The 14,025-nt window shown below is 39.4% G+C and overlaps 1 protein-coding gene across 3 annotated transcripts in view; it reads right to left on the bottom strand.

Annotated features, from left to right (window-relative positions):
- WDR41 (WD repeat domain 41) overlaps positions 1 to 14,025 on the bottom strand; it is a 51,735-nt gene that overhangs the window by 9,050 nt on the left and 28,660 nt on the right. For 2 of the 3 annotated variants that reach the window (XM_019641030.1, XM_019641029.1), the window contains exons 8-11: positions 9,825 to 9,935; positions 4,170 to 4,354; positions 1,019 to 1,140; positions 52 to 140 (exon numbers count right to left, since the gene is read on the bottom strand). In XM_019641030.1, the coding sequence (XP_019496575.1) occupies positions 52 to 140; positions 1,019 to 1,140; positions 4,170 to 4,354; positions 9,825 to 9,935 (507 nt within the window). Of the gene's footprint in view, positions 1 to 49; positions 141 to 1,018; positions 1,141 to 4,169; positions 4,355 to 9,824; positions 9,936 to 14,025 lie in introns of all 3 variants that reach the window. The other variant, XM_019641031.1, reaches the window with a different exon arrangement.

Here is a 14,025-nt window from a genome sequence, read left to right as displayed (position 1 = left end):
CTGTCATATGAGAAAAAGAGAAAGATTACCTTTTTGAGAAAAGACACACACCTGTTGGTACTGGTTCAGCGGCAAGCTGCTGTTTTTCTCGTAACTCCCAAATGCGTACACTGCCATCTTCTGAGCATGAGATTAACTGCCTGTCAGAACAGAAAATCCGTGATAAAAAGAGCACCATGGAGGGCCAATGCGAAATTTGCAGTGAAAGAAATCAGAGGAGCCCTCAACTGCTTTTATTCAGCTCTTGGCAAGAGCTGATAAAAATCTCAACTTAACATGGCTTTACAATGCAAAGTAAAAGCACTTCAGGAAAGGCACATATTATATTGTTACACTGGCTCAAATGTTACAAATATTTCACCTCCATTTTTTAAAATACATTCAGGAAAACAGGGTATGAATTACCCTGAGCAGTCCCCTTCCCTCCTCTCACTATATCTCTTCTCAGGGTGCCTCTCACTCCGAAAGTATCCTGCATAGAAAATTATACTATTCCCTTCATATAATTTCATCCCTGAAAATTCAGAGCCACATTTACTGTGAGAGGACAGCCCTCGGTAGCCTCAGACAACGGATAGCCATCTGATTCTGGCTATGAACAAAGAAACAACAACAAAAAGATGTGCTTATGGAAAATATACAAAGAAAAATTAGCACATAGTAAGTGCCCAAAAGTCTTTTACGTTTTGAATAAATACCATATTTTAAAGTATCTCTTCTCATAATGCAATTCAGTGTAATTCGTTTGAACCTTGCTTTGTAATAATATTGGGTTGTCGGAAAAGTCATGATGCATTTTTGCTACGAAAAACAGAAAAAATATGTCATGACTTTTCCGACAACCCAATAGTTGCTACAAACTCTTCTGTTAGAAACAGCCCCCAGGGCTCTCCATTTCTAAAAGAATACAGCAGGCCTAGCCACAAAGCCAGGTCACTGTGCCACTTGAGCAACTACATTGGTAGCCCCAGGAGCGGGGACTGTCTCTCATCTGCGGCAGAGCAGATGGGTCTTGTACCTGTTTGGAAGCTTGGCAAGGTGCAGGACACTGGAGTCATGAGCCGTTTTCTGGCAGGCGATCACACGCTTCATTTGAAGGTTATACACGTACAAACCCCTTCCGACTGCAGCAAATACATTCTGGAGGGATGGTGGGGGGAGTGCAGAAATTAGCATAAAACTAGTATTTGCAACTACCTAATGTAGTGATTGCCAGCCCTGGTATGACATCAGAAAGCCTCTGTTCCCATCCCTATTCCTAGCCTTCAGTCCCAATTACTGTGCTGCCCTCTGAAGTCCAAAATGTCAAATCACAAAGGAAAGCTCTGATCATTCAGAAAGTAGAAGGACACAACCGCTAATACAGAGAAAGCTCTCTATATTACATCCCTTAGCATCACTTTCTTCCTTACGGAAATATGACCAGGAGAGAAAGGAGCTACGGCTGGCAGATCGGCCCCGTGGCAGAAGCTGCTGAGGTACAAGCTAGGTTTTCATTCACGTAACACCACTTGTAATTGGGGAAATTACTTAGTTGTTTTTGCCTGGAAAATGTAAGCAAAATTACCTGCACTGCACATTTTAAACAATCAAGGGACCTATAAAGGATAGGAAAAAAGCCTATGCTATAGTGGCATTGTCATCGTAAGATCCTCTGAAGACACCACAAAAACATTTTTCCAAATGTAGTATTAGAAAACACTTTTTACCCAAACAACTTTAATCTTTTGAAAGTAATTTCACAAATATTTATTTTACTTCAGCCTCACAACATCTCATTAAGGTAGGAAAAGCAAATATTGCCATTTTCCAGATGAGCCAGTTAAAGCTGAAAGATTCAAGTCACAAAAGACATTAAGACAAAGAGTAGATATTAGAATCAAGGTCATGCTACTCCAGTCCCTTGCTCTTCCCTCAGACCACACCACTTAGGCTCTGAAATTATCTTTCAAGTCACTAGACTTTTGGTAGCACTTGTCTTAGAAGCATTCGTTCTTACTCAGTAGGTATCCCAGTGAAGCAGACCTTTCAAACATCCCTGCAGATTGCCTCCCTGTTGGAACCCTTCTCATGCAGCCTCAAAGGCTACAAACCCAGTTCAGACCTACAGCATGTGGACCAAAGCTTGCCTCAAGGATTCCCAGTCTAAATGTGGTACGATCCCCGAGCCTCAGAATTGGTACTTTATACTTAGCAATGCAAGCTGAGGACCAGTGCCAGGGCATTAATGAAAACAGGCCAACTTGCTAAAATCCAGAGCCCTATGGGTAGCATTCAATACAAAGAAACCCCAGAAATTAGTCCTAAATACCAAGAAATCTGTGCAGAGTTTAAATGATTTATCCAAGGTCACAAAGAAAAAAACACACCTAGAGAATTAATGAGCTTTTGGGCAGCATTTACTCAACAGAGTCCCTCTATCCATCACCTGTTATCAATAATTAATGGCCCTGGCAGAAAGAAGGAACCCCCTATAAAAGAAAGAAAATTAAGGGAAACTGAGTAATGCTTTATCAAGCATTTATAGCAGTGAGTAAGTACCAATAAAAATTTTTAAGATTAAAAATATAAAATGAAAATTGTTTTTAAACACTAATTTTTACAAAAATGAGAAAAATTTATATTTTTTGAAAATTTTTAAAACGTGAAAATTAAGAGTACATATAATTTTTAGGGCTACAGGTCTTAGAAATCTAGTTTCCATCTTTTCTGAAGCCCTATTGTTTTTATCATATATAATATTTTTCAAAATAAGGTTGGGATATAAAGAAACTTAATCTTTGGGTATAATAGTGTTCTTTAACCTATTCTTATCCTATTGTTTTGTTTTGTTTTGTTTTGTTTTTTTAGCTGAGCCATCCTGCCACCGGTTGGCAGCTCGTTGGCAGCTCAGTGGCAGCTCAGCTCAGCTCGGGCCGGGCATCGAACCGCTGTTACTCAGAGCTCAAACTCTTGAGCGAGCTCTTAACCAACTGAGCCACTCGGCCGGCCCCTTCTATTGTTTTCTTTTTAAAGAGAAATGCATGGATAACAAAAAAATGGACCATACTCCCCCCCATTCAGAACATTATTTTTTAAATGTTTAAATAAAAATAACAACATGCATATGATTAGAACATTTAAACAGTAAAGAAAGGCATGGGAATTGTAATAGATATGTATGATGTCAGGGAGGGGGGAGGTGAGACAGGGGCGGTGGATTGGGGGATGGGGGTTGTCACTTTGTGAGGGGTAAAAAGTATAACTATTTCACTGTAAAAAGTATAACTACTGCACCTGAAACTAATAAAAAAATGAAAGAAAAAATTATTTTAAAAAAAAAAGACGTGAAATAAAAGCCTCCCCTAACTCCTCTCCTCAAAGGTTCCCTTGAATATTTCTTATGATTACACTTAGATAAGTAACCCCCCTTAAACACACTTTCTGAGCCCTGAAGCTACAAGAAGAGATGTTAAGATCAGAGCCAGAAATCATTCATCTATTGGTACTAATCTCACTGCAAAAAAGATGTGAAGTGCTTCAAGAGCATCATCTCCAAGGCCTAAAAGGATTGAAGGCAGTAATTCTCACAGTCATCTTGCCCCAGGATGCTAGCGGACTAAAAAACATTCCTGAAATTTCTAATTTCCTTTACCTCTCTAGGAAATGCACCAGAATCTTTAATAGGATTCTTTCCCAAAGTGTTTCTTCAAACAATTTAAAGCATTATCCTCCAATCCTATGGGATTATTTAATCCAACCCAAAATTTCAGTAAGTGCTTTTCAGTCTGTGGCCATTTAGTCAATGCCATGTCTCAAGGATAGCAGCTAAGATTAAAATGCCTTTTTTTTTTTTTAATTAGCTTCAGGTCTACAAAACAATGTAATATTTACACATTTACACCCCTCCTAAAGTGATAACACCCCTCCCTCAATCTACTACCCCTCTGACATCATATATAGCTGTTACAATTCCATTGACTCTATTCCCTATGCTGTACTCCATATCCTGTGACTAACATGCTTTTTTTTAATGAAACTGGTACAATCTGAAAAATATCACATTTTAAAGCACAACTTGAACATTGGGAATGATACCTTTCTATATCTAACATGAGATTAAATTTTAAAAATTAGAAACTGGGTTTATTTAACAAGGCAAGTTTATAGATATTCAATTTCTTTTTTACCTCTTCATCCCATGTGAAATGATGAATAGAAATGTCATTTGGTTTTTGACAGAGTTTTATTTCTTGCTGGGTGTCCAGCTGCGGAGATGGGTCCCAGAAGTTTCGTTCACAGGCCTGCACCGTCCAGTCCATGATATCCCAGATGATGAGCTCTCCCACATGGGAGCCAGTTACAAAACGCCAATCTAGGCAGAGGTCATATATGTCTTATTATTGATTGTTTTTACCTAAAGTAACAATGAATGGACTGTGTAGTAGTAATGCTCTATAAAACCACAATAATTAGAACAGTGAGGTACCTACACGAGTCAAACAGAAAGATTAATAGAATAGAAAGACCTGAAACTGACTCAAGTTTACTTACTTATTTAGTAAGTGATAATGACTGCATTTCAATTAGTGAACAAAGAAACACCTCATGCTGGGATATTTTGTTAAGTATTTGGGGACTAAAAATAAAAGAACCTGACCTTGGATCATACACCATTTAGAAAACCTACACTCCTGTGTGTCTCCTTTACTCTCATACCACCACACCCACAACACCTGTGACACCAGGTGTGACACCAAGCAATTTTGTGACATCAGCTAGGTGACCTACAGTTGAACTCAATTCTGATACTATCCACCTAGAGACAGCATCAGATGCCACGGTTAAGGGTTCAGTCCCACAAGACTCCCCCTCCCCATGTTAGATGGCAAACGCAAGTCCAGGTTGTTACCTGTACATCTGACCGATCAGCTATAAATCAGAGGTTTTTACACCCCCTCCTTGGGTTCAGTGAATTTCCTGGAGCAGCTCACTGAACTCAGAAAAACAGCTTAGTTATTGTTTATCAGTTTATTATAAAAAAATGTGATAAAGGATACAGGTGAACATCCAGACGGGAAGATACACAGGGCAGGGGATGTGGGAAGGGCTGCGGAGCTTTCATGCCCTCTCCTGAGCACCTCCACACCTCCACCAACCTGGCAGCTCTCGGAATGCCATACTGTTGGGATTTTTATGGGGGCTTCATCACACAAACATGATCAATTATTAACTCTGTTTCCAGCCCCTCTCCCATCTCTGGAGAATGGGGATTAGGGCTGACAATTCCAAGCTTCTAATCATGGCTTAGTCTTTCTGGAGATCAGCCTCCACCCAGGAGCCCACCAAGAGTGGCCTCATTAGAAGAAAAGACACTGCTATTACTGAAAATTTCAAGGGATTTAGTACCCTGTCAGGAAATGTAAAACCAAACATTAGAACAAAAGATGCTCCTTATGCTCTTATCACTTAGGAAATTACATGGGCACTCTGTGCCAGCAACTGGGGGCAGAGCCATATGTGTGTGTGTCTGTGTGTGTATGTATGTATGTATACATATATATATATATATATATATATATATACACACATATATAAACATATATATATGTATGTATGTATATATGTATATATTTTTTTCTATTATTTCATACCAAAATAAGTTTCAAAGAAATTAAAACATTAAAGATACTTAAAGGATTGAAGAAAATAAAAGGTGAATACTTTTTTATGACTATGGAGTACAAAAATGCTCTAAAGGAGGCTGGGTGGGAATTGGGGAAAGAAACTTGAGTAAATATCTACTTAGTGAAAAAATTACATTTAAATGACCAAAAGTTGGGAAAAATTTGCAACTTAGATGTCAAAATAGATTTATTACACTTGATACATAAGGAGTCCTTGGAAATCACTAAGAGCAAGATAAATACTCCAGCAGAAAAAATGGGCAAAAAACCTGAACAGACAAAACAAGAAATATAAATGGTGAGTAAACATGGTGAGTAAAAAGATGTTCAACTCCCTTAATAATCAAAGAAATCTAAAAGCAATGAGATACTATTTACTGTCTTGAAATTGGGGAAGATTATAAAAAAGGAAAATACCCAAATGCTGACAAAAGTATAGGGAATTAGCACACTCAGGCCATTAATGCCCTAGTACAAATTGGTATAATCCCTTCAAATTTGGTAATAGGCATTAAAACCTTTAAAAAAATGTAAACCCACTGATTCAACAATTCTACTTCTAGGAATTTATTATCCTGAGGGAAGTATACATCAAAGACATATGTAGCAAGTTTATACATAATATTAAGAATCTGAAGATAACCTAAACATATAGTTGGGTGTTGAATAAATAAATAAGACATCCACAAAATGGAATAGTAATGTTGTTATTGAAAATTAAGTTGTAAGAGTATGTTAATATTGATGTGGACATATATTCATGACATACTGTTACAAAATAGCAAACCATATGTACAAACACACATGCCCAGAAAAACACTGAGAAGGATAGGGACCGGTGCTTAATACCGTATAATGGGACAGTTTTAATTTTAAATTTTCCATTTTTTGTTTCTCACTATTTTCTCATTTTCCTACTATGTATTACTTGCACAATAACAAGTTTTTAAATCCTTTCAAGAAAATGAAATTAGTGGGCCAACTAAGACACCTTTCAAATTATATATTTAACAGAAAATGTACAGTTGTAGACTAAAAATTATCTTAAATAAATGTAATCTATTTTAATTTTTACATATTTAGAATAAGGTAGACTAGAACAATGCAGCATGAGTCTGGAAAGCCACATTCTGAATTTGGCTCTGCCTGTTACTGGCCATGTAGTCTTTAGAACGTCATTTAACCCTTCTCTAACTTGGATTTCTCAAGCACTAAAAAAGGATGACTGTACAAACCAAATAAAATAATAAATGTTTAGACATTTTAAAAAGATATCAAATGTTATCTTTGAGTCTCTGGTATTATTTTGAGCCACTAGTATTATTCCATATTAACGGTATTAAAACATCCGGTTACTTGTAATTTAGGAATACAAAGATGAGTAATTATGATTTAATTATTCCATTTATCAAGTAAACCAGGACAGAAATCTCTAGTCACTAGATGAATAATCACTTAGAAATAAAGAATTACCAGCAATCATACACGTGAATATTATTTTGTCTCAGTTCTAAGTCTAATTTCTATAGTTTATTAACAGACTACAGAATTTACTCTGTGAAGAAATAAGTTCATTTCTCATCTGTAGAGAGAAACAGGCTTCTAATTTTAATAGTGGGAAAGTTAAGGGAGTACTAGTCTTTCTATAACATCCTTTTCCATCCCTTTCCCTCCTCTTTCCAATTGCACTCAAACAACAAAAGAATTACAGAAATTAAGGAGTGAAGATTCTTCTTGACTCCAGCTCTACAGGTGTCTTCATAACAGAGTTAATGTAACACAGAGACCACTCAGCTGCCCACTCTGACTTAATCCTCCAAGTGTCTGTGACTCATCTATGCAATAGAAACAAAGTATTCGTGCTCAGTTGTAGTTTTTCACTAGAAACAAAATTACTGGCATTCACCTAACTCAGTTTATTGCTGTGTAAATTATTTATATTCCAAAACAGGTCATTCAAAATGTTTCACACCAAACAATCTCAATGATGTATTACATGTGGATGGACTTTCATCCTATGTAAGTATCAAAAGTCACTTAGTATGAAAATCTCGCCTGGCATCTTTCTAGACCCATCCCTCACCATTACTAATACTTTGTGATTACCATTCCACGCTGTCAGCACAAAATAAGAAAAGGAGTAAAATAAAGAAGAAGCACCCAGAGCCTATTGCCAGTAGAGAGAAGCAAGGTTATCTTGTATGTCAGGATTAGAAAACCTTCTGCCCAGGCATTCAGATCTCTTTGGCAAACCTAGCATTCGTTATCCACATTTATGGGCACTCTGTCTACCATCCCAAGGCTGCCCTAAGGTCACCTCACTAAAAATGCACTTCCCCTGAGAGTTACAAACCCAGTAACTAGCCCCATTTTTTCACTGCAGTTGGTGGGACAAAGAAGGAGGGCTGAGAACTGTGCAATATAATCATTTCAGGGTCGCCAAAATCTGCACCAAGGCAGACAGGCCTGGGTACAACATCAGCCTGTCACAGTACCATTTTCCAGTTCTACCAGACTACCTGACCACACGTGATTCCTACATAGCCTTTCGGCTTATTTAGTGTCTGTAGTGCAATTTCAGTCACGGCGTTTATAAAGTAAAAAGTACTAGGGCCTTTCTTTAGTTTTCATTCATTTTTTTTGCTCTAGCTTTCCATTTTCCTTCCCTTCAGAAGTTGGCAGAGAAATACCTGAAGAAAGCCTTCTTGGTTAAACTGTTGTAAGCTTGTCTACGTATCACACAGGGAAAGAAATGCCATGAAGTTAAGGCCACCTGAGTAACACCCCATCGTCGGTGTTAAGGAGCCATGCTGGGTCAATGGTACCACGGCGGCAGCACTAGAACAGGACAGCTGGGCATGACGGGGGGATTGGAACAGGACACCGTGTGCTTTTCTCAGCGGCTCGGGGCCTTGGGGCAGTGTCAGAGGGTCTCCCACATAGAACTTGCTGTGCGTTCTGCCATCCATGGCTAGAGGAAAAAGAGCCCCCCGAAAAATATAAAGCGGTGCTCCCAACATCGTCACTTCTATCAACCACAGACAAATCGAATCCTTAGGAAGACTTGCAGCTGGGCTGTACAAGAAGATGGCTGTTAGGAAGGAGGATCTGCGAACTAGGAGGGACATTCTCACTGATGTAACTAAAAATGTGACCAAATGGCATACAAACAGACTATACTTGTTGTTGTCTGTGTCCTTTTTTCCCTGTGCCTCATGTTTAAGAGACAACCCAGGTCTCAGACAGTCCAGTCCAGTGCCCCCACTACATCATATTCCTAGCATCCTTACAGTCTTCTCCAGACTACCAAACTCAAGCCGCCCAGGAGTCCTCTCATCTGACCTTGGAACACAGACCACCCAGAATAGCTCTGAGGATATAAGATGTCACTTTATTTGAAAGTAAACTAGCTAAATCTCAGGATTTGTGGTTTGGGACCCTATCCTGTCATCTGATGTCGGATTTAGCTCACAGGAGACACTAATTAAAATCATTATGAAGCCAAATAGGATGTCTGGCAAGTCAAAACACAACCACGAGGAAGGGTAGATGTGACCCATTTTTTATAGACCTGTACCTTAGTTTGATGTTGTTTTCTGAGTCTTTAATCATGAATACAATTGGCTTGGATCCTGTTCATTCGACTGTAAGTGTATAACTTGCTACATAATATCGTACTGTGTGGTCTATAAAAGAGGAACTAGCCAGAACCATTTGCCAAAAATGCCACAATGCTACAAAGCATTAGCATTTACAGCCTATGACAATCATCCCACAGAGCCTGACAACGATATTCTCTTCCATCATCTCTTCTCTCTGCCCCACCCTATTCTCCTTGTGCCTAAATTTTACCCTACCAATCTATGAAACTGGCTGGAACCTCACAGTATAAAACTGCCAATCCCGGGCAGCTGGGTGGCTCAGCTGGTTAGAGCGTGTGCCCTGAACAACAAGGTTGCCAGTTCGATCCCCATGTGGGCCACTTTGAGCTGCGCCCTCCCTAAAAAAATAAAAAGCTGCAAATCCCTACTAATCTAAAGCTGTATTTTAACAATGATGATTCTAGAAATCCTAGAACAAAACCAGACTGAAGTTCGTAACAGGTTGTTAACAAGTACAAAATTTTACACAATATAAACATGTACACAATGAGCTTACCATTGACATTAGCCAATGAGAGAATATTATCCTGGTGCTCAAGGAGACGCTTAACTTCAAGAATGTTCCATTCTAGTGATCCTTCTGTGGGTGCTACCAACCTGAAAATAACTAAATGAAGAGACATAATTTTATTTAAATGGTCAAAGAAGATAAAATTCTATCTCTGCTCAAAAAGCCAGCATTTCATTAAGTTAGAAACGTCTAAAATATTGAAAACCCATCTGGAAAGAGAGCCTTACTAATACTACTTTAAAATATTTATTTCAAATACTTGAAATGTTTGAAATGATCTAAAATCCCAAATGAGTGTGTCCTTAGAACTCTGTTCCTTTATTAAAACTCTTCTAAGCCCACCACCACCCATGAAGCCTCCTCCTCCTGAGGACTCCAGGGCGTGTCTGACTCCCTCCCTCTCTCCCTGGCCAGTGACTGGTCCACATCCTTGAACCATCTCCACTATCAGCTTTCTCTACTCATATTCCCAGGCCAGTTAGTATTGCTAAAAATAAGCTACAACTTTATGTTTAACTTCAACTCTGTGAAGACTTCAGCAGCTGCTTTTATTTTTTTTAAACTTTCCTTGATACCTAGGCATATACCATTAAATTATAAATTCTCTGAAGAGAATATGCCTTATAATTTGTGTGTGCCATACAGTTCTTTAGACTACAGTAGATGTTCAATGTGTTGTTTATTCATTATCTGACTTTAATAAATAGCTTTATTTAAACTAACATAAATCCTAACTTTAATCAATACCATAAACCCAAAATCAAATCAACTGAAGTGATTCTATCAACAAACATTTAGTAAACATCTACTATGTTCCAAGAAATTCAACATCAAATGTGAATAAGGCCCAGTCATCACCCTGAAACACTCACAGTGGAGCGTGGTAGTGAAAGTTATAAACAAGCTGATCATAATCGATATGCTAAGTACTATAATGAGCCACGCTACCAAGAGCTGTAGATGCTCACTGATTCGGGTGACTAACATCTGAGAAATAGGAAGGTCTCAGAGGTCATGTCCTTTCCAAGTGGCGGCTAATTAGTAAAGTCTCTTCTTTCTCACATTTCTCTCTGGAAAATAGGTCATAGAAAATTTCATTCTATGTCTCTGGACAATTTTTACCAACTGACAAATTTTTAGCAAGGTTATTTAATCCTGACAGCCATTTACATTCAAACTGTGGCTGTCAAAATAAGTCAATACAAAGGGAGCTAGCTCTTACTGATACTTATCAAACGTGTAGAAATTCTACTTTGGCTGGAATACTACCAAAGGTCTTGAGATTGGGATTGTGCAATAAAAAGCAATGTATTGTTTAATCAAACGAACAGAAATAATACTGACAAGAAAGAAACCTACAAAATAGGTTTCTACAAAGAAGAACTACCAAGTACTAAAGGTAACGTGACACCACTCAGTCAGCCCACAAATATGGCCTCACTGACAAGTATTCACAGGGTCACCTATGTAATAACTTCAAGATAATTAAAACAAATACGAATTAAGAGAACAAAGCAGAAGCAATAGTCAATTCTAAAAAGAAAGTTAACGAAAGAATCCTGGACTTATGAACTAGAATGCGGTCTCACCACTGACAGCCTAGCTTAGCTAAAGCCTCAACGTCACTGTAGCTCATGCACACAGAAAATATACTTCCTGTTGAAAGGAACCCTCACACAGAAAAAGAGAAATTGGAATGCAACATTTAAAACCAAGGAAATGGACATAAACTTGGTCTTGGAAACAGAAAACATACTCCATTTACACGAATGAAATTTATTTTTACATAAGGAAGAATGGTACTATATATCTATTTTATGATAAAACTAAGTAAAATGCAGAATCCCATTTTAAAGAATATTGTATTTTTTATTTTTTATTTTTTATTTTTTAAGATTTTTTATTGGGGAATTGGGGAAGGGGAACAGCCAAGTTATTGTCCTTCAATCTTAGCTGTGGAGGGCGCAGCTAGGTCAGCGCCAATCCAGTCGCTATCCGGCCTCCCGTGGGCAGCTCAGGGCAGCTCAGCTCAAGGTGTTGTGTTCAATCTTAGCTGCGGGTGGGCATAGCCCACCATCCCATGTGGGAGTCGAACCGGCAACCTTGTTGTTAGGAGCGCGTGCTCTCACCAGCTGAGCTATCCTGCCACCTGTTGGCAGCTCAGCTCGGGTGCAGCTCACTGGCCCATGTGGGAATCGAACCAGCGACCCTGTTGCTCAGAGCTTGCACTCTTAACCAACTGAGCCACTCGGCCAGCCCCTTATGTATTTTTTATAAATTGTTTTCTGAATAAAACCAACTTTCATTTCTTCTTTTTTTTCAATGAAATCACTAATTCATCCATTCAATAAAAATCTCATATTTGTTAGCAGAAAGATGAATAAGAAAGTTCCAGTTGCCAGGGAGCTCACATTATGAAGGGGAGGAGCAAGGAGAGAACAAAAAGCACACAGAAATCTTATTTTAAAGTAGTAAGTGAAATGGTAGACATACATATTATGAGAACACAGTGGAAAACCTTCTGGGGAGGGGGAGGTATTAGGTGATCAAGCCTTCGTCCTCAGAAGGGAAGCTGGAGCTGAGCTCTTAAAAAGTAGGAATCAGGCAGAGCAAAGTGGACAGTGAGTAGGAGGACCAGCCTGGTACAGAGTGACCGCAGAAATCAAGGCACAGAGATGAGAAACACACAGGGAGGGAAATCTAGGCAACTCAGTATTGACAAGCAAGTGATACAGGACTCAAAGGAGGCAGGAGGAAGACAATGGGGGCCTGATTTGATATGTTGAAAAGTCTGGACTTTATCGTGCAGGGCTAGCGGTCCTCTGAGGCAAAGATTTCATTCCTCTGAGGCAAAAATGAGAAAACATAAGGAACACATCAAAATAAATATATTCAATTTAAAGTCCTATTTTTTTTTCTGAGATCATGTTCTTCATCCTTTGTTGTTAAAAGTAATTTTTACAAAATGGTGGTAAATGATAGCTTGTTTGATATTTTGTTTTTGTTTTTTATCGGTGTTACTAAGCAAAATAAAAATCTGGGGCCGGCCAAGTGGCGCATTGGTTAAGAGTTGGCTTGGGATGCCAGCTCTGAGCAGCAGGGCCCCGGTTCGCATCCTACATTAGGTCCAGTGATGCTGCGCCCTCTACAGCTAAGATGGTGAACCACAGCTCGACCTGGAGCTGGGCTGCCGTGAATTGCTAGCGATGGCATAGGCTGCAGTGAAGCTGCAGTGGGCTGACATAAGCTACTGTGAGTGGCTGGCAGCCAGCGTGAGCTGCCAAGAGCCACCATGAGCGGCCATCCAGTGGCTGGCAAGTGACTGTCTCACCCGGGAAGAGGGCAATGATAATACCAACATGGACCAATGAAGCAACGTCCTCCACAACTAGACCGAAGAACAAAAGGACAGCAACTTTACTGTTCCCCTTCCCCGATTCCCCAATGCTGTTCCCCTCCCCCAATTCCCCAATATATTCATCAAAACAAAAGAAAAAAAAAAAGAAAAAAAATCTGGCAACTCTATGTTGATCTCCCAAAATTTGAAGTTTCGTACTAGTTAGATTTTTGAGAGTCTCCAAATGACTGCTGTAGGCACTAGGACGCCACAGAAGCTTTTAAGCAGGGGAGCAGCCTACATTTTAGATAGATCCCTTTAGCATCTACTGAAGAATGTGTCTGAGAAGCACTAAACGCAAGGAAGAAGAGGAGGCATTTGAGAGGCACTAAAGGAAGGAAGGAAGGAAGATAAGTTAGGAGGCTTACTGCAATATTCTAGGCAAGAAAGGAGATGAGAGCCTGAATAGAGCAACAGCATTGAGATGGAGAGAGGTGGATCAAAATATTTAGAGCAGCAGTCCTCAAAAGTATGGTCCTCAGACAAGCAACCTCAGCACTACCTGGGAGCCTGTTAGACATGCAGAGCTCAGGCCCCACACCACACCTACTGAATTAGAAACTCTGGGTTAAGGTCCAGTAATTGGTGCTTTCAATAAACCCTTCAGATCATTCTAATACACACTAAAGCCTGAGAACCACTGAGTTCGAGTAAAACCAGAAAAACACCAAGTGACTGATCAAGAGAAGAAAGGCAGGATGAGTCGCCGGCGACGGCGTGGACTGCAGTCCCTGTGGCAGTGGGTTGCCATGGGCTACCGTGTGTAGCCAGCAGCCAGCGTGAGCGGCC

The sequence above is a fragment of the Hipposideros armiger genome, unplaced genomic scaffold, assembly GCF_001890085.2.
Source record: "Hipposideros armiger isolate ML-2016 unplaced genomic scaffold, ASM189008v1 scaffold_55, whole genome shotgun sequence".
In the NCBI taxonomy this organism is placed as follows: domain Eukaryota; kingdom Metazoa; phylum Chordata; class Mammalia; order Chiroptera; family Hipposideridae; genus Hipposideros; species Hipposideros armiger.
The sequence above is the reverse complement of the archived record's forward strand: the minus strand, read 5'-3'. Positions and strand labels throughout refer to the sequence as shown.